The sequence below is a fragment of the Porites lutea genome, chromosome 7 (genome assembly GCF_958299795.1).
Source record: "Porites lutea chromosome 7, jaPorLute2.1, whole genome shotgun sequence".
NCBI classification, from domain to species: domain Eukaryota; kingdom Metazoa; phylum Cnidaria; class Anthozoa; order Scleractinia; family Poritidae; genus Porites; species Porites lutea.
Genome location: NC_133207.1, coordinates 20,468,292 through 20,489,414, shown reverse-complemented (window position 1 = coordinate 20,489,414; position 21,123 = coordinate 20,468,292). Strand labels below are relative to the sequence as shown.

The following is a 21,123-nucleotide window of genomic DNA, read 5'->3' as shown; positions in this document are numbered from 1 at the left end:
TAAAGTACAGAGTGATTAGTAAGTTTTACTGTAACTGGATCCTGTTAATCCTGTTTCTACTTTTAATTGTATATTGCATAATTTGTAAATAACTTAATTTGATTTATTTTGTAATTGTAATTGATGAAATTTAACAGGGAAGAGCAACCCAGTGGACCTGTTAATAAACTATTATTATTATTATTTATTATTATTATTATTACTGGCGGGTCAGCGGTTGAGCCCCAGGCACGCAGGCTTGAGTGGGGTGGCCGCCGGGTTTGCAGGGACTTACATGTAATTGCATAAATCAGCTTTGCCTACTTTGCTTTGATGATCCTTGCGGATTATTGTTCATTCACGGCTTAAGATATCTGCTGGTTTCTTGCCGTTGAGTTTAATCGTAAAAATCTAACTTCTAAATGATGAATTAACGTTAGGGTACAGAAAAAGCTATCACCTACCCCTTTCCTAAAATACATTACGACCCACCCCTCGCACAACTTTCGTTTGTGTTACATCCTCTGCGTTCCCAAACTTTCAAGAAATTTACAGACATGCGTTATCAAATAACTATTATTCGCCACTTTAGAAATGAGAAAGCAACTGGGCTGAGGTAACTTTCACAAAGACTTCTGGGACTGTAGCTGACCGGCAGGTCCCCAGAAACGATCCCAGAGACAATTATGGGACATAGTTCGGCTCCAGTTTCCTTCTCGTTTCTAACGAGGGGTATCTATAGTTTTCACATGACGTCACGGTGGCCATATTGGTGTACACAGCTATGATACGGCGACCATGTTGGTGTTCAGAAAAAATCCTTTGGGGATTGAATTCTTTTCCCATGTAAAAACTTTCCTTTCTGCAGACCACGTGAGTGAAAACGATCTATTGCCTGCGACGACAGAAAGTTACCGATACTAACCTGGCGTTGCACGATGGATCGAGTTTTGATGCTCGCAAGAGTGCGCCAATGAGTTTATCCTGTAGTTGAGGAAAATAAAACAGTAATTAAACATAAACAACGAACACGTATTTACTTTGATAAGCACTAGGGTCAAAAGCTGAACTAATGAGTGTCTCTGAATAACCGAACACGAAGGTCTATTGCAAGGAAGGAAAATAATCGCTGAAGATAGAGGGTTTAAACAACCTCTTGCCATAAACACTAAAAATTATTCTTTTATTACTTCCCTCGACGATTTTTATGGCACAATGCTAGCTAATGGGGTGGATAAAAAAATTGGTTCATCCTTCAGCGTGCGAATATCGAGATATAAAGTGGACAGGAAGTACAAAAAGAGCACGAAAGCGGCGTAACGGTTAAGTCTTGCCTCTCGAGTGCTTTCCAATATTCTCAAGTGGTTCATTTTTCGATATGCGCACAGCTAAAGTATGAACCAGCTGTTTGACAGATTCATTGCCGCTGCAGCATTTATTTTAATTCAATCACTATATCGCGCGCTTAAAGCAGTACGCAATTTTTTTTTCAGGGGAAAAAAAAATGATAGCTTATCACATGAAGCCTTTAGGGAAAAGCCGCCATTTTTTTAATGTGCGCGCGCAAATTGGGCGTGAAATTATGCGCAGTAAGGAAGCACTATGCAATACAAAGGATTAACCTTAAGTTAGCGAATATTCTAGCTACGTTATAAAAAAAATAATGAAACCGACAAGAGGAATTAAAAACAACTACGACAACTAGCCGGGAGCAAATCAGTTGAGCCCTTAAAAGCACATCCGAGGAATGGAAATCAGGACATACGGCAAACAACTTCAAACCCATTGAATTAAAAGTCTGAATGGTAGTTAAGTAATGAATTAAGAACTGTCTAGAGAGTACTTATTTTCATGATAAGAGGCTTTAAAGGTTTAAAGTATGCGATAACAAACCTTGATATCCTTGCCAGTACTCTTGTGCTGATATTCATTAGTTTGGTGCCCAGGTTGGTGAAGTGGCATGTCAGGAAACATGTTCGGGTAACATAACAGGGATCCAACAAGAGTGACTGCCTCTTCTCTTGGTAACTGCAGAACAATTGCAGTTTATCAAGACAAATTTTGTGCTCGTTGCATAAAAAACTTAAAAGTAAGTGTGAACTTTCCGCAGCCATTTTGTTGTTGTTGTTGTTCAGGAGGCGTTTTCTTGCCCAAACAAGTATAGGAAGCACATGGAGAATACAAAAAAAAAAGTCGCAAAAAGATTCGCTCTCAACACAAAGTTGCTTTCTGCGACCGTTAGTTCAAAGCTATACTTTCAGGAGAGAGGGTCTTGAACAATCACCTGCACCCGTAAGCATGTTTAGATCGATGAGCTCTGTCATTATTCAAGCCGAATTACTACCTCAAAGACATAGCAAGAGTAGAGAAATCTACCACTCGAAGGATCCAAAACTTCTGTATAAAGAATTTCTGCTAGAATAAACATCACAGAAAGAGCAGGCAAATATTTTGAAGATGGAACTTTTAAGTGAGCATGTTTAGAGTTCGGAAATAGTTGAAATGAATAATAAAACATTTACATTTAGGAAAGACAGTATATGTATAGGACAGATGGGAACAGAACGCCCCTGGGAATTACAGAAACTCCCAATCCCCTGGACACTCCCCTCCTCTCCCTCTTACCCCTGAAGAGAGCGACGACTTTGCAGCTCTCGGAAGACCTCATGGGATTGGTTGGGAAAACAGTGACATAAAAAAGTTAACAATGGAGCCTTAAGCCTGAAAACAAGAGAACTGCAACCCTCCGTAGTAGACAAAATAAAATGTTCAACTACAGAAACAAAATACAGAAAATTACCTCCATATTCTGACTGATAATTATTCCATCAGTTGCTTTAATAAAGTCGAGAATTAAAAGACTTGAGCTCGGTAGCATCACTGAGAAGAAATGTGCACAGCTACTAACAATAGCACTGGTAACATCCTGCAAATTAGAAGGAAAAAAGTATAGCAAGAAAACATTCTGAACATTCGCCACTTAAGAAACGAGAGAGAAACTGAGTCAAGTTTACTTTTCGCAAAGACTTCTGAGACTGTTACTGGGGAGTTTACGCAACGACGTTTTTGAGCGACGCACGTCAACCGGAAGTGGACTTTTTGCACTCTTCAGCCATGGTTTTGAAGAAATTCTTGGGCAAAACGTCTCGTTAAGAGTATAGACACTGAACAATACAAATTTGGTAGCGTCAAGGTATATTGAAAGAGAAAAACGCTCACTTCTGGTTGAATTCAATCGCTAAAAAACGTTGCAGCTTAAACTCCCTACTAGGGACCTTAAGATCCAACGACGCGGACGACAACGAGAACGTCAAAAAAACAACTTCGCACGTGCATCACAGTTTTTTGAACATTTCTTTCCCGTTTTTGCACGACTAGGACGTGAAAATGCCTAATTTCGCGTTTTATGGAGGACGTAAACAAGCAACGACGAAATTTTATTTCTCTTTCTGAGCTTGAATTCGGTCCCTTGAAATTCAGCTTCAGGAGGGTTCGCCTACAATTGACAAAGTAAGTGGGTAGGAATAATCGCTACAAAGACTGAAAGAGCGCAAATTCACTTTTTAAGCGACGTTCTTGTCCCCGTCGCGTCGTTGGATCTTAAAGTCCCTACTAACTTAGAACAAACGCTTTTGAATTGTAGTCAACAGTTACGGCACCGTACAAACGACTTATCGACGGACTCAAGCGAAACTAACTAGGAGAGAATGACTGGACAACCGACAAATTTACTACCATTAAACGACTGTTTAACTAGACGGATCGAAACGCACCAATGACATGACGAGTCTTCATAGGTAATAACATCACGGCTTAATTGACAGACGACCAATAGCATCGCGACTTAATAGGTGGTTTTCACGTTACGTCATCGCCGCCATGCTGGTGGACAGTAAACAAAAGAGCGCTCATTAGCTCGTTTTGTTTGTCCACCAGCATTTATTCATTTCACCATTGTTATTTGTGTCTCCCGAGACTGCATGAAAACCACCTATTGACCATTCAGATAAATTACTAGAGTTTAATACCATCAACTGACGTGGTACAACTCACTTTGACTCTGAAGATGACTATTAGGAAAAAACAAAATATACAAGCTAAAGAGAGCTATTACGTGAATCAAAACTACGCCATGTTTAATTAAGTGCTTAAAGACAGCACCAAACAAACCTGACCATTTTCTTAATATAAGCCACACTCCTCCTTCTAAAGAAAACAGCTAAAGTTACCTAGTAATAAATTACACTTACCTGATCGGTACCTGTAAGTCCTATGTGCATTAAACGGTAGAAGTGTGTCAAGTATTCTTGAGTAAGAGGCATGTCTTGTCTACAGACAGTCATAGCACACATCAATTTGTAGGCCAGCAGACGACCACTCTTAAATTCATTATTAATTGACAACGAGGCAGCCTGAACAAAAAAGAGTAACCCCGAATTAACGGATCATTGCACGTTTCTGGGAAACTGCCCACCTACCCGTCCCTTAAGCCAACACTTGACATTAACACTTACTTCTCACGAATCATTATACGTTTCTGGGAAACTGCCCACCTACCCGTCCCTTAAGCCAACACTTGACATTAACACTTACTTCTCACGAATCATTATACGTTTCCGGGAAATTGCCCACCTACCCCTCCCCTAAGCCAACATTAACATTTACTTCTCACGAATCATTATACGTTTCTGGGAAACTGCCCACCTACCCCTCCCTTAAGCCAACACTTGACATTAACACTTACTTACTTGTTGGCTTAGGGGAGGGGTAGGTTTGCTGTTTCCCAGAAAGGTTTTATGTTCCCCTCGAATTAACACTGTCCAAGTTACAACCAGTAACTTTGTAAAAGGGATAATTTTACACTGTAACTTTGAAGTCTAAGGTCGTAATTCTGTGGTGTGTCAAAAATCCTAAAGGCTTGAAATTTTGAAGATACATTTTTCCCTCATTTCCCTAAGGAAACCAAGAATTTTTGTTTTAAACTATCAGGATTTAAAAAATGGAGCGCAGAATTGAAGAATATGTTTGAAACATGACCTAGAAAAAAAAGTTTACTTTGAAAACTCGATGGCTCGAAACATTGGAAATCTATGATTACACATAACTACGACAAAATTCTCCAATCTGATTGGCTTTCAGCTCTTATTTTTCATAAGACAACGTAATTGGATAGTACGCATCATTAAGTGGGGTATAATAGAACACTCGAAGGAGTTCTTTTTTCCTTACGCCTAAGCAAAGGTAAAGGCAAAAACACGAGCAATGAAGGCCACATGGGAGGATTAACTCCATTTCTGCAGCATGAGGTACCTATGAGCATTCTACTTCCAGTGGTAGTCCTGTGCAGGGTAACCACTCCTCTCGGCAGTATGTCACAGGATACCCATTTATACAGCTGGGTGAAGAGAGACAAGGTCGTTGTTTAAGGAAATAACTGGAAGGCAAGGCTTGCACCTGGAGCCGTTACCAATATTTTTTAAATCATACTTGACGCAGTGTTTCTGATGTAGTGATTTTTCCCCCTCTGATACTGACCTCAAAGACCCAAGTAGCCAAGTGCTGCAGTGGAGGAATTAAAACAGGAATGGGAGGAGTGGACTTGTTATCCAATGAGATGCCTTGATTCAATCGGATCTAAAGGGAAAAAACAGTGTACAAAAATACCACCTCGAAAATTCAAACACAATCCTCAACAAAGTTAAAGTTCATGGTTGCTTATTTTGACAAAGTCTAATTCAGGCCGCGGTTTAAGAAATCATTGGAGTAAGAGATCTCTTCCTGAGCGGGTTATTTTAAGAAGATAAATGTTTTTCTAGTGTACCCTATATGCTACCATGAAAGTGTTTACGATAAACAATATCTAGATAAAAGTGTTACAGCGATTTTCGAATGACCTTAAAAAATGGCTTCGGTAAGTGTTCGTTATTTGATTTATCCGCCAATGGATGAAAAGATCAAAACATGGACTCTTCGTTTCCCCGGCAAAGAAAACCCCTAATACTACGGAGAAGACATTGTTCGATTGGCCAATCATGTTGCAGTATGACGTCAAAGCCACGTATCGATTGATTCCCAGGAAGTTCTCGGCATGAATTTTTTTTTGACCCCAGCGTTCGCTTAACCAACCAAGAGCCACGCGCGTTTGTATCCGTTCGATAAACCAATCAAATACCTCTATTTCTGTTCGTTTGTTGTTTCTGTATCGTTCGCGCGTTTCATTTCAAGGTCATACGAAAATCGCTCTAAAAGCGTAAGGCAAACTGAAAAAACGTTAAACACTGGCTAAACTGGAAACCCCTGTTCCCATCAATTATTATCGTTACTGAATTACCTTGGCCAGCAAGGTCCAGACTGATGTCAGGCACTCAAAGACTTTAGCGTGAATGGCAGGATTTTTGATCTTGTTTACATTGCCCAGAATTCCCAGCATTCTGCGCCACAGGACCACTGCCGCCACAGGACTCCAACCTTCCCTGTAACCTCCCGCTACTACACTAGTATCTTCATTATGCGGGTCTTCTTCAACAAAGTCGTGATCAAGAAGCTCCTCGTGGGTTTCATTTAAATGAGGTGGGGAAGGAGTCCTGGAGGCCACAGCCAGATCATCGGGAGTATCTAAGAATACATTAATAAATAAAGACATTATCAGACTCATCTGCCACTAAAGGCGGCGGGAGGGAAAAAGAGCTTCGTCGGAAAGTTCGAAAAATGGAGGGTTAGAATTACAGTATTTGACAGGGGAAGAAAAGACAGTTTTGGTTCAGATTATAGAAAGGCTTGACAAACTAAGAGTTCAAAACATCAGGATTTAACAGCAGTACGATGCCTTTTAAATGTATTCTAAACAACACAACCCTTTTCCAAGGAGGATTTGACATAACATCAAAAGTCACTAAGGGCTATATTCCATGCCCCACCGCCCCCCACCCCCCCCCCCCCCAACCTCCCCCCAATCCCCTTTGCAGGTCCAGGTCGAGAATAGGTGCATGTGCGGGTCAAACTGAAGGGGGACAGGGTTCAAGTTACAGGACATTTAAAAACACCTGCACGCCTGCAAATTAAACTCTCCAATAGCGACTGTACTATTCATTGATCTACTCTGAAATCCCTTTTTTGTTACATCCTTGGGTACAGGAGATTGGCTTAAATTATTGGCAGGGGTTTCGATAAGAGCCGGAGTCCGCTTGCTTGACGTGTACAAACAAAAATATTTTCTGAAGTGTAAATATTATATCGGATGAAGTTGTATTTGCTCATTAAAGACAGCGTTATTCACTCTTTTAATGCGTTAAAAGACCTGCCAAGTTAACTCCTTCCGGTCACGGAAAGGCAGAAAATTACATTTCTTGGGGATGGATGCCCCTGCCCCTGAACTCCGGACGTTTCTGTTGATTTCCGGCGGCCATATTGGTGCACCAAAACGGTACACCAATATGGCGTCTCCATACAAAGCTCTACAAAGGTGCGTGAAACGTTTCGGCAAATAACTCAGAAACTGTGGGCCACAAAGACCTGAGACTTGGACAAATTGTTTATATATCAGTCTTTCATAACACTTCATTTTCTTGGCTTCTTCCACTCGACGGTTTCCAATTTATTTTTTTGTTGCGTGACAGTGAAAACGATCTACAGAATCATTTTATATTTCCATGTTAACTCGAAACACAAACCTCTTCCAGATGAATCAGGAGAGGACCTGCCTCCCATGTCATGATCAAACTCCCCTTTCCCTCCTGGAACAAATCTCACTTCACGTGACGGAGTGGATGTCTTATTCAAAGTTCTGTGATTTACTTGATGTAATTCGTCTAAGTTAGCCTCTAGATGAGACTCGTTGATTCTGTCAAGATGTAATTGCGGTGACTCGGAGCCAGCAAATTTAACATCAGGACCCATCTCAAAGTCAAGACTACTCGCATACCAAGGCATGGTCTTAGAGTCTTGATGCGAAAAATAACTGTCACTGCTGCTCAAGCGTTGTGTTCGCTGAGTGGGTAAACCGTCTGTAGTATCCACTGCTTTGCTTGCATCTTCATTAGCGTGCGAATCCGTATCATGTTCAGATTTTGAATGCATTTCGACGCTCTCCATACTGTCTGTGTCACTTGCAAGAGAGAATACTGCTTTTTGTTCCTCGTTAGTGTTGCTTTCTGTGTTACAATTCTCTTTAGTTTCTTTAATGATACCTTTAGGCTCCTTACGCTGGCCTGCAGCATCGGAATCTTCGGTAGTCACTGAACCTGTAAAAGAGTGATAGTCAGTAAAAATGGCTCAATAGGCCATTTCCGAGTTCCCCCGGGCCTCTGTTTCCAAACGAGGGTAGGTGATCAGCCTTTGATATGGAAATCATTTTTCATGCTCATGCAAATAAAACTCATTTTCACAAGAAAGGTTGTGCACCTAAACTCATTTTGAACGTGAGGGTTTTTGGAACTCGGAAGTGGCCTATTACGGTCGTTTCGCCCAAAAGTCGATTCACCCGAAGGCGTTCGCTAGGACTTAAGTCGATTTTAGTTCTCCTGATGACATACAACACTCTACAACATGGTGAACCTACTTCTCCGAGATGTTATTTTTGTTAACCAAGGATTCCACATGTGCAGGACACATGCAGTCACTGTCTTTCCATACTTATCGCTTTTTCTCAGGCTTAAAGAAAGACAAATACACATGGGGCCAATCGACTTAGTCTGGGCGAATCGACTTTCGGCCGAAACGACCCGATACCTCCAGGCTCAGAAAAACAGTGCACACGGGAAGTATAAACGTTGATTCAACTTAGAATGACTAACCTGCAGTGAAAGCGGAGGGAGATGAAACAACAGTTCTGATAGGAGACACGCTATCCATAGTTGGTGTGTTAGTTGGCAAGAAAGCACTGTTTGTGTTAGACAACACTTTCGGGTGTTTTGGCAAGTTAACGGACAGAGGACGACGGCCTTCCTCGTGAGACAACTTCCGCGGTTTTTGGACTTGAGGAGAAACAATAGTATTAGGATCATTTACAGTTGACACTATCTGCTTTGGAACACTGCCCCTCTCCATTCGACTCCAACGGGAGAAAGAAGCCTTGTTAAAAAGCCGCCTTTCAGAAGGTACCTGTGGTCGCCTCTTGCGCTTCTGTTCTGTGAGTCTTTCTAAAGGGAGATCAGCCATATCTAGGCCATAGACAGTTCGCGCCATCACCCTTGTCAGAGTTTCCATGGTTACCTGATGACAAAAACAATCCAGAGAATTATACTTAAAGAGGCTACATCATAAGAGCTTTATATATCTTTATAATCTTTATCATGCTTTTATCGATGTAAACGGTTGATTTTACAATCTTGTAGAGGGAGAACACACTGAGAAAAAAAATTAAATAGTGCTCATTCTGCAATGCACATAGTACATGAAGCTGCTGCAGTTAAATTGCCAAGATAAGCATAGCATTAAAAAAGTAACTAGTTCAACCTTTTGAGAATGACAATGCTTTCAACTGATCATTGAAATGAAACCCTGCATTTCTTTTGTTTCGTACCTTTTGTTTGTTTGTTTTTAACTATTTACAGTTAAAACTCAAAAGATAACACAAGATAACACAGACAACAAAAGCGTCACTTTGACTCTGAAGATGACTTACACAAAAGCTGTCAAACGTATAACTGTAACCAACAGTCCTATAAAGGGCCACACTCATCCAGCTAATCAGACGCATTTTTGACTCACTTAACCCTTTAAGCCCCAATATCCACGTACAAATTCTCCAAACTGATCTCTATACATTTCCTTCAAGAAGGAGTTGAGAGAATTTAATAGGAGGTCAAGGTATTTTCTCTTTGGTGATCATTTTATTAATTCTCATCACCTAATCTCTTGACAATGTATGGATATCACTAGAAGAAAATTGATGTTGGACACTATCGGCCCTTAAAGGGTTAAACACCACAATACCTAGCTAAAAATTCTCCAGGCTGTTCTCATACATTTCCTTACAGAATTGGTTAAAGGATCAAGACGTTTCCTTTTGATCATTTCATTACTTCTCATAACTCATTCTCTTGATTATGAACTGAGATTGGTAGAAAAAAAAATTGACCTAGACACTCACACTCCATTCAGCAATAACTTCTTTCCAGTGAGTAGAAGATGAAACAACCTCCAAGCACTTGTCCCACAAAGCAATGGGTACATTGACCTTAAGATTGGCTCGGATCCATGTCACAAACAGAGTCTAAGAAGATGATAAGAATGGTTATGAAAAGCACATAGAAATATCATGTCTGATTTCTACGATGATCTTACTTACAATGCACATTCATCTTACAGGGAAGTGTGATGTAGGTAAAATATGTGTCCAGTGTGTTAGCCATGGAGCTTGTTACAGTGTATAAGCCAAACATAAATTGATTTCTTAAATAATACTAATTCATTCATTGCAACTTGAACATGACTCTTTGAAAGACACTCTATTAATCCCCCTTGGTGGCTTATTTATTTCAAATGTTTTTTTGGGGGGGAGTGGGGGGGGGACTTAATAGAGAGGGGGGACTTATTTCAGAGGGGAGGGGGCTCCCAATAGAGTTACTAGAATGGGGTCTTACATTGTTCAAATCTTGGGGGTAAGAAATTTCTGGTAAGCAGGGATTTATAAATGGGAAGATTCCCAGTTAAATGCATGTAATGTTACAGAAAGTGAATAAGTTGGGATTGCAAAAATTACGTTTGCCCGTACGTGTAAGTGACCAAAGGTGCATTTCCACTGTTGTGTAATTTAAATAAAATAGACGTAAATGTTAAAATTGCATCTCCTTCAACTTTTATGTTAAAGCACAGCCACTCATACTTTGCCTCTATGTAAATTTTACGTGCATACGCACATCAAAATTATGTGGCAGTGGAAATCCACCCTAAGATGGGTTCTATAATTGGCCACAGAGAAGGCTATTCACCATTTATAAATAGACCATAATGCACCTTGTTTACCCCCCAAAATGTTGCAAAACCCTTGTCTTTGATTTCTCTTGGAATGACTTACCCTGCAAGCAGAGGTTTCTCTCTCCCATGGCTTTAGCATTTACAAAGTCATTCGCGAGGCTTGTCTGTCGTGTACTTGATTTGTTTACTCACAGGGAGTAAAGAGAGAAACCTCTGCACACAGGGTAGGAATAACTATAATTATACCCAGGAGAAATTGGAAACAATGGTTACATGTATGTATAATAGACCTTTTTTATGGCGGCCATATTGAATTTATTAGATTTAAGGAGTATTATAGGATGCCCAGGGGGCACTCGCTCAGTATTTACGAGCGCTTTTCGGCCAAAAAGAGAACTTCAATCTATATTTCTCAAGAAAAAGGCGATCATTATTACATCCAAAGACGGCACAACGATCTTTTTTTCTCATTACAATTTTTTCCTAGGAAAACTTGAAGAAAAATTGGCCCGAAAAGCGTACATAAATACTGATGCAAGTATATGAGATCGTGCTCATGCCCCCTGGGCATCCCATAATACTCCTTAAATCCAATTAATTCAATATGGCCGCCGTATCAGTAAAAAGGTCCATTCTGGGGGGTAAACAAGGTCATTATGGTCTATGTGAAAATGGTGGATAATACGGTTCTGATAGCACAGCGGCAAAATCCATATCCAGCAAAAATTGACCCAAGTACCCCTTGGGTCTGTTATGACTTGATCTTTCAAGAGCGTTATTCTAATCTAACCTGAAGTAGGCTGCCTACAACTTGTCTAGCTATTGCCACTGCTTTGTTTTGTGACATTTCAGGAACTAACAAGTGTCTTGAAGCCTCGAGAAGAGACTCTAACATCTGCTCCCTGTTGATCAACAATCAAAAATTAGTCAGAATCATTAAAAATGTATTCAACAGTAAAACAGTACCTCTTTCACTCTTAACAGTGGACAATATGAAATTGAGTTTAATTGCAAACTTTGTTAAATTTTGGTAAAATACAGAAAAACAAATAGGCTACTGAAAGTCTCTGTATCATTATATTAAAAAAGAGATTTTCATTATTATTGACAGGATTGTTTTGCGGTTTTTGTACCATAAAAAGCAAAAGCATACACTTTTATTTTTCCAGACCTGAACAGATGAATCAAAGTGCACCACTAATGTTTAGAGTTTTAACAGCCAGTAATAATCTGGATTAACTAACTAAAGCCTGCATGTATGAGATCATTAATTTTCATTTATTATTACTATTGTGTTTCACTTAGAAACAGATTATTCCACAAATCGACATCTTTATAGAGGCTAAATTAAAGGTAAAAATTAATTATAATACCATGTGGTTGGTTCCATTGGCACTTCTAAAACAACACTCCGATAGAGATGGATGACACGTTTGCAGACATCAACCTTAAAGTTACAAAAACACATGTTCAAGCCAAAAAAAAAAGTTACAAAATTAAAATTAAAAAGGAGAAATTTTACCTTAATTTTCTGTACATGCAGATTTTAATGAACATGACTGTATGTTTATGATATACTTAAATAACTATTAGTCACCTGTTTATCCAAATACATTTCATCCTCTTCCACAAGAAATACAGCTGCAGAATGTAAGATAAAAAACCTCAGGTTGGCTTGAAGACCAGCTCGCACATCTTCCTGTGGCAGTTGGAAAACTTTTTCTCTCGCTCGATCTACAGCACATGAATATGACAGACTCCTAATGGGACTTTGTGGACTGTACTTCTCACCATCGAGTGGTCTCAACAACTCTTGGGTGGGTTCCAGCATAAATACAGGTTTATCTGCACTCTAAAAAAATCCACAGTAGAAAATTTACACACTTCATAATGGAATTAATTTACATTTGAATAAACTAAGTAGAGTTGAACTTCAAGCGCAAGATGGAATCATTCCAGATCTACATCCTAATAAACAAATGAAGACTGTCATACTTGGATGTTAGAACCGATATATATGTATGCACAGGCAAAGAATACACTGGTATGAATGATCAAATTAATAAACAGAGAAATAAATTTAACCAATTCTTAATAGACAAAACAAAATTACCAAGTTCATGCCCCAACAGAAACCGAACAATCACTTATTACTGTGAAACTCACAAAACCATGAACATCAAACGGAATGATGTGTTGCGAGGAAAAAGCCAGTAAGGCCTGAGAAAACTAAACCACAAACAGCAACAGTAATTGGCTTGTGGTTTTGAGATTTGCTACATGCCCCAGTGACCTTTATTGTGATTGGTCACTACACAATCTACATTCCTGAAGTTTTTCAGGTGTTCACGGTTTTCTAAGTTTGACAGTAAAAGCACATCAGTACGTATATTTGCATTACTTATACCACTAGCTCACCTTAATCCAATCATGATACACCCCAAGTACCTGCCGCACGGTGTTTAGATTTTTGGCTGGAAGAAGAAATCCCTGAAAACAACACAAAGGTAATTAATATTGACCAAGGTCCCGTGGAGTAAATGTATCTATTCTAGTTCTTCCTTAGTTTTCAAGGAAATGTCACAAATCAAAGTAACTTAATAAATCACACGATTCACCACTTTAGAAATTAGAAGGGAACTGGAACTGAAATGTGTCCTCCAATTGTTTCTTGGATCATTACTGGGGATGTGTCGTTCAGCTAGTGGCCCCAATAATAATTATTTTTCCCTTGTCACTACTAACAATCCCAGAAGCCTGCTCTTAAGGCTGCTTTTCACAAGTAACTGAGCCGGAGTTGGAGTCGGAGTCGTAATCAGAAGCGTATTCTGATTCTTCTGATTCCACTTACAGCGTGCATGACTCCGTCCTTTATGATCAAGTGAAAACTGGGTTGTCGGAGTCACACGCAGAAGTGGAAGGACTTAACCAATCACAAAGCCAAGGAACGTGCATTGTGATTAGTTTATCCTTGCACTTTTGCTTCCAACTCTGACAATCTGGTTTTCACTAGATCATAAGCGGAATGTAAGTGGCGAAGTCGGAAGCAAAGTCGGAAGGAAACAGAAACGTTCTAATTCGTCTGACTCCGATTTCTTCGGGCTTATGACTCTGCTTATGACTCCAATTTGTTATTTTCACTAGGTCATAAGTATTCTTATGACTCCACTTATGACTCCGACCCCGACTCTGTCACTAGTGAAAACCAGCCTTTTAGTATTCTTACGACTCCACTTACGACTCCGACTCCGACTGTGTCACTAGTGAAAACCAGCCTTTAAGTGTCATTAGGGGCTTTACCCAACCAACAAAATGATGACAATGGAAGTGTTACTGATATCACTTTGATGTCATTAAGCACTTTGATATGATACATGTACATGGATTTCAGCCAACCCAGTTTGTCAGTTGTAGCCAAATTTTTCTCAAGGTGAATTACTTGTTGTCACTTTTGTGTGGTCGTAATATCCTCTTCAGAATCTTGCATTATGAAATTTCACATAGCAGTCATGTAGAGGACAGCAATGAATTTACCAAAAAGTGCAATGCATACACCACTTGCACATCTCCCATAATGCATCTTATTTGCCCCCCAAAATTTTGCATAAGTATTGTTTTCAATTTCTCTTGGAACAGCTGTAATACCCAGGAGAAATGAAAAACAAAGGTTATGCAAAATTTTGGGAGGCAAATAAGATGCATTATGGGAGATGTGCAAATGGCGTATGTGCAAAGTTGTTGTTTTGTTTATCAAACATTTGAAGTTGTCATTGCCTTTGTCATTGCATGAGGTCATTACATGTACCTTCACACAACAGATGCTTTTTTTTCAAAATTGAAATCTGCCCCTAGACAATTAAAATAAATTGATAGTGACTGGCTACTGTAAGCTGCTGCTTACATGTTCAAGCCCAGGGTTTATGCATCTTTGTAAAGCCAGGGTTTAAGAAGGGCTTATAAACAGAGGGGGCTTAATAAATGAGGGGGAAAGAAAAAGCAACAGTAGCAGTGCCCGTCATAAGTTTTGCATTTACCGGTTGTTACTTAAGCTTCAATCCATCATAACATATCCATTTCATTCAAAACAAGCTACAGGATGGCTCACAAACAGATGTGTTTTTTGGTTACATGTAGATAGGCAGAGGGGACAGTTTATGGTTGTTAGTCTATTTAGAATTCAAGCCACTGAAACTAGTTTGGAGTACAAGCACATTACAATGTAAACGTACCTGTCGTAGAACCTCATGAAGCAGTCTTATATTTGAGCGGGTAGAGAACAACACTTTTCTGATCACATCGCTGGCATCATATAAGTATTCTTTGTTACGTGCTGGACTAAACTGATTGGCTCCACCTGTTGTCGGAGGTGAACCTGGCTCACTACCTTCTGTGGATGATATTGATACTATTGACTGATTCACATTTGGCGATTCTGAGACACTGTCAGACCTCTTGAATCTAAAAGTGAAGGCAACGAACCATCTGAGGACAGAGTCTCTTGCACTGATCATTCTTTGCTCTGCTTCCCTGCCAGCACTGTTGCTCCTCTTCCGTGGAACTTGTGCAGCTGAAAGGTACATAGTGACAAAGTTGTAGTTATCAATTCTGCCACTATAAATCAGGATTTAAGCCACTGAAACTAAAATGATTTTAAACATAGACAGTTATGCAGTTATCATGTCAAGTGCTTTAACTGGTATTTACACTGCAGCAACTTGTGGACATTTGAAGTTACCATTAATGATTTCAATAATCAACTGTATGTGGCTTGTGAACAGCAGTTGAGACTGATACTATTCAGATTGTCACCATCATTAATTTGTGAGAAATAACTTTTTACTTCAGAGATGCAAATGTCATTACTACTGTACGTATCAAAAGATGTGACTCCCTTATATCTAAAAACGCCAATTCCCTTCACACAAAGGGTCCTTTCCCCTGAGTGAAATGGAGCAAAATTACATACACACAAAATACACAAGGTTAACCCTTTAAGCCCCAATATCCACATACAAATTCTCCAAACTGGTTTCTATACATTTCCCTTAAGAATTAGTTGAGAGAATTTAATAAAAGATCAAGGTATATTCTCTTAGGTGATCATTTTATTCTTAATTCTCATAACCATTTCTCTTGCCAATGTATGGATATCATTAGGAGAAAATTGATGTTGATCACTATTTGGGACTTAAAAGGTTAAGAACCAAGTAAATATGGTTTCACTGGGAGCTAGTATCGTTGTTTCCGTTGTGTCTTTAGTTTTATGTAATCTGTACCAATACATGAACATGCAGAATAAGCCTGAGCTACCTAAAGCTCAAACGCTACAGCCAATACAGAACCTATTGTGTATTTCTTTGTCTAATCACAGACTAAGGAAAGAGAGAGAGAGAGCAGAGGTTGATCAATCTTCTGGATAGTGTGGAAAAGGAAGAATCAAAGGACCCCTGCTCACAGGGAACCAAACCAAAGATTTCAAACCAGAGACCATCCAGGAACAAGTCAAGTGATGTACATGTACCAGTACATTGCAGCAGAGAAACTATTATGCTACATGGCAGATTGCCAGACTAACCAAAATTCACAAGTTCTTCACAAGTATTGTAATAACTTTTACAAGTACATGTTCAAGTTCGGCTTCAAGTTTATTAAGACATTTTGGATACATTATCATAACCATTGACCTTTGCCCACGAAATAGCCTAGCTAATCGAGGCAGGAAGGAAAAGTAAAAAAAAAAAACAATAACAGGGTTGAAACATAACAATAAAGAAAACAGATACAAGAACACCAACATATTGAATTCACAAGACAGTGAGTACACATATTTCAAAATGTGTGGTTCCAGAAAATATCCAGACTCCCACAACGGAGGGAATTGGAAATTCCAGGGGGGTGTAGGGGGGCTCAGAGGCCCAGGAAATTCCAGATGGGAGAGGGGTTGGACGATAAAATCACTTTCCAGGGGGTCAATATCATTTCATTTTCGAACTGAGTTTGAACATTGTTTCTTACCGACCTGGTAGATCATTTTTAGGACATAAATAACTTGAAATATATCATTTAAGATTGTTCCTTTTGATCCTAACCAGGTTTCCTTTCTTTCAAAAGCGTTTTGGATGCAATTTCAGAGGAATTAGACTGACTACAACTCGTTTTATCATTTGACACGTGCAACACATCACGTCGTGTCGGTTGATCGACTGAAGAACAGTGGAGTGGCAATTTTGCTTTACGAAGCACAAGCTATACATTGTAACCAGTTTAGAATGTAGAGTTTTTATTCTCCTTTTCATTTTCCCTTAATTTTGTGGTTGAAGGTGTTGGCATGTTCATGATCGAATTCTCGCTGAAATAGTGTCTATTTCACCAAACATTACAGCCATTGTGCATCATGTCGCATGAGTCGATCGGAAAACAGTAAAATATATTGAACCTGGTTTCCCTTCAAGATTCAGGGGGTATTCATCGTTATTATTTCAGAATTCAGAGGTTTTATTCTTCCCTTTGTTTTGCCTTAATTTTGTGGTTGAAAGTTTGACTTGTTCTGCATTCCTGCATGAAATGGCGTTAATTCTATCAAGATTACACCGTGAAGACAAATAACAAATCGTAAGCTTGCCCTTATTAAGGTAAATTCACAAATATAACCAACTTATTAACTTTATCTGTTTCAATTAAAGTAAGCCAATGAGCAAAAATTGCAGATTAGGTTACTTTGTCATAGTGTAGTGTGTTTTAATGTTGTGTATCACTCAAGTAAATGGAAACAGAAGCATACAAGCTTCTGATGGAAACTGTTGCGTACTAGCCATAAATGGCCCCATTCTTTTACTTTAATAGTCTTTCTTTGTGACAAAGAACTTTTCCAGAGGAGTTGAGGGGTCTTTGTCATACTTGAGGAAATTCCAGAGGGGTGGGGTGGGGGCCATCAGTTCCCTGCAAAAATGGAAAATCCAGGGAGGTGGAGGGGGAGTCCTAAGTGAAATTCCCTCCATGGTGGGGGTCTCGATATTTTCTGGAACTACACAATGGGTAAATAAAACAATGTATGAACGAAATTAAACTGAAAATTTAATATTTACTTTTGAGTTGTTGCTTAATTTCAGAAAGGTCTCTTGTAAATCAAAGCACATGTTGTCAGACTAGCTAGCCAAGATTTGCCATTTCTCACAAGTACTGTAAGTAAAACTATCTTTTGTAAGTAACTATCGTTACATGCATTATTGTTGAAATTGTTATTATTTAACTTATAGATGGCAAACTTACCTGGTGATGAATCATATAATGCTCTTGAAGGGTTAAAATCTTCAAAGATATGCGGCAGATAGAACTTTTTAAAGTTTTCAAACAGGAAGTAGAATGCATGTTCTCTGGTTTTCTTGTCATCCCACTCGACAAGAACAAGCTAAACATAGAGAGGAAAAATTTTTATTTTAAGATAGCTGCAGAAGGAAAGTAACACTCGTTACATCATAAGTCATCTCCCTTAACCCCACCCCCAACCTACCCATCCCCCCTCCTCCACCAAATTTGAGTTATTTTGTACCTTTATTACCTCTGCCGCAACCCCCTATCCCAAAATTAACTCATCTACAATTCCTCAATTATTTTGTAATTTCATTACAAACCTGGGTGCTCATACAATCCAAAACTTTGTCCAGAAAAAACTTTGTCAAGAGTTCTGGTGGTGGCAATCTCTCAGTGGTGTTGGCAGGAAAGATCGGTCCTACCTCATCTTGCAAGCACCAGTCTGAAAAAAAGAAGATTTAGCAAGAATGAACTTTCACTCCAAAACCCCTGATATTAAACAGGTTGTTTAACACCACATTTTTGCAATAATGTTCCATTGCCGATACAAGCACCAAAATCGCCAAAATGTCTCCTTAAGGTGATTCTCTGTTTTTGCACTGCGCATAACATTGCAACTTCAAAGGGTGTGGTAATTTTCAACAGTTGTCTAAAAAGAGGTAATTATGGCCCCTTTTGTAGTCCTGCCGGTAATGCTTTTACTCGCAGTTTTGATAATTCTACCTGGCTAAAAGGTGATTGTCTAGAAACTTGCCCCAGTTCCGTTACGCAAAATAATAATTTGAAGCTGAAATTGTCCCTTTGTTGTAGTTTTGCAATGAAACAAGAACGGTTTTGCAATGAAACAAGAACCCTTTTCATACGTGTTTTTTGCTCCTTGTGGCTACACAAAAAATATAATTATCTTAAGGAGAAAAAAAATCTGGATCATAGTAGAAGATGTATCTTTTTAGATATGAATGACGCAAATGTCCACATTTAGAGCCATATATCAGACAAGTACTTTGTATTCTGCAACATGAGGGTTGAGATTATTTTGTGAGAACAAAACCAACCATCACTCTCTTTGTCAGATGACAAATGCAAATTGCTTGTAGAAGGAGGCTGGTCCCTGTAGCCACTTTCATTTATTGACATAAAAATTTCTTCAGCACCAGCTCTTGACAGCTTGCTCTTCCATTCCACATTGTCGATGGGATTTGGAAAACCAGGAATCATGCATGCATACATGAGTTGACACAACTCATCTGAATTTTCTTGCAATGCCTGGAACCACAGCATAAAAAGACGGGCACCTTCGCGCCGCAACTGTGAATAAAAATAATACAGGAAAAGAAAATATAGTAGAACCTCAATACCTTGAACTCAGATAACTCAAACTCCAGGCAAGCTCAAACTTATTTCCTTGGCTTTCACCCCACCATTCAGTCATATTTACACAACTGTACTCCGTTAACTCGAACTCAGATAAATCAAATTCTCTGTAATTCAAATGAAACAAGTTTCCTTTCTCTGCATCAAAATTTCACTGAAATTTACCTCAAAAACTTGAATTATCACGATCTATGTACAATTTAAATGTACATGCAATGCATTGTTTACAGTTATAATGGCATACCTTCAGTGCATTCCCATGATGCAGAAGCTTTCTCATGATACGACCTATTTATACAGGGATCAAAAGTTATTAATGGAAGTCCTCTGATAGAGTGCGTGTATGATAAAGGATTTTTCAGCCACATTAAGAAGCCGTATAAATAAAGAGATCTATTGTTGTGTGTAAATATAATACAATTTCACTGCAGTAGATTTGACACAGAACAGTCTTAATGCTATTAGATTCATAACAATAACTTGAAAGAAAGTTCCAGAAGCTAATACTTTACAGTGGGAGGGACATGTACAGGAGGGGGGGGGGGGGGAGGTCAAACTTCCTGTCTCTCATACCATGCATTCCTGGCTCCTGCCCCTTTTACTAGGCTTCCTCCATTTAGCCCTTTTTCAATTGCAAAATATTAACCATTGTTGTGTAATTTCCTCCCATTTTTCCACCTTTAAAGAACTCCCCTCTCCCACTCTTTCCTCTCCCACCTGTACTCCACCTGCCCCCTATTCTCTCTGACACATGTCCCCCCTCCCTCCACAATACAAGTACAGCTATAGTCTAAATTAAAAACAAGGGTAGTGCCATTCAAGTTTCTATTTTGTGGAGTTTATATTTTTTTCTGCTCATCCGTTTGACCTTGAGGCAGATTTCTTTCAGATGCAGTGAGCCGCAGGTTGCAACTAGTTGTATTAAACTATCAATTACAAGGTACAAGTAACTACACGTTTGTATGGGGCCTCGGTCCATTCTTAACGTTGCTTCTGTTAAAAATGTAGGCTACTCCAAGTTGATGTTGGTGCCACAATACATTGCTTGAGAGAACCTTCTGACACTCAAGCAAAACAACAATACTGAGGCACCAATAATATTTTACTACCGGAAGAAATCAGTCACATAGCTACACAGCAGAAGCTTGTGCTGGTTTCTGAAGCAACTAAGATTATTCCTACTACCCCTGCATGGTATCCATTTGTACACCTGGGTATTGACAGAAAAAAATGCAATAAGTCAAGGCTGTGCTCTAAGGAAAATTGAAGGGAGCCCAGTGCTCTGAAACTGTAAAATCTAGGGTGCCCAGGGTACGATTTGTATGAAAAATCTGAGATTTTCTAGTCGCCCGGGGGCAAAAGTTAGGTGCCAGGGGCCACCGGGCTCTGCTAGAGCACAGCCCTGAATAAGTACTTAACCCATTCACCCCTTAACCACCCATGCATAGCCAACCGTAGCCGCCCATTTAGAGCTAAGTCCCTTGAACCATATGTGACATCATCAGTTTTAACAGTCAAGGACAACTTATAGCGCTGACACGC

At 39.3% G+C, this 21,123-nt stretch overlaps 1 protein-coding gene across 1 annotated transcript in view; it reads right to left on the bottom strand.

Moving 5' to 3' along the window:
* The window catches only part of LOC140942534 (ral GTPase-activating protein subunit alpha-2-like), a 39,659-nt gene that overhangs the window by 16,636 nt on the left and 1,900 nt on the right, over window positions 1–21,123 (bottom strand). The window contains exons 5-22 of the mRNA XM_073391449.1: window positions 19,826–19,869; window positions 19,263–19,515; window positions 18,528–18,649; window positions 18,166–18,304; window positions 15,126–15,463; window positions 13,315–13,386; window positions 12,494–12,748; window positions 12,270–12,343; window positions 11,687–11,798; window positions 10,070–10,192; window positions 8,772–9,189; window positions 7,650–8,219; window positions 6,311–6,594; window positions 5,515–5,613; window positions 4,230–4,391; window positions 2,780–2,905; window positions 1,873–2,007; window positions 905–963 (exon numbers count right to left, since the gene is read on the bottom strand). Coding sequence (XP_073247550.1) covers window positions 905–963; window positions 1,873–2,007; window positions 2,780–2,905; window positions 4,230–4,391; window positions 5,515–5,613; window positions 6,311–6,594; window positions 7,650–8,219; window positions 8,772–9,189; window positions 10,070–10,192; window positions 11,687–11,798; window positions 12,270–12,343; window positions 12,494–12,748; window positions 13,315–13,386; window positions 15,126–15,463; window positions 18,166–18,304; window positions 18,528–18,649; window positions 19,263–19,515; window positions 19,826–19,869 — 3,385 coding nt within the window. The remainder of the gene's footprint in view (window positions 1–904; window positions 964–1,872; window positions 2,008–2,779; window positions 2,906–4,229; window positions 4,392–5,514; window positions 5,614–6,310; window positions 6,595–7,649; window positions 8,220–8,771; window positions 9,190–10,069; window positions 10,193–11,686; window positions 11,799–12,269; window positions 12,344–12,493; window positions 12,749–13,314; window positions 13,387–15,125; window positions 15,464–18,165; window positions 18,305–18,527; window positions 18,650–19,262; window positions 19,516–19,825; window positions 19,870–21,123) is intronic.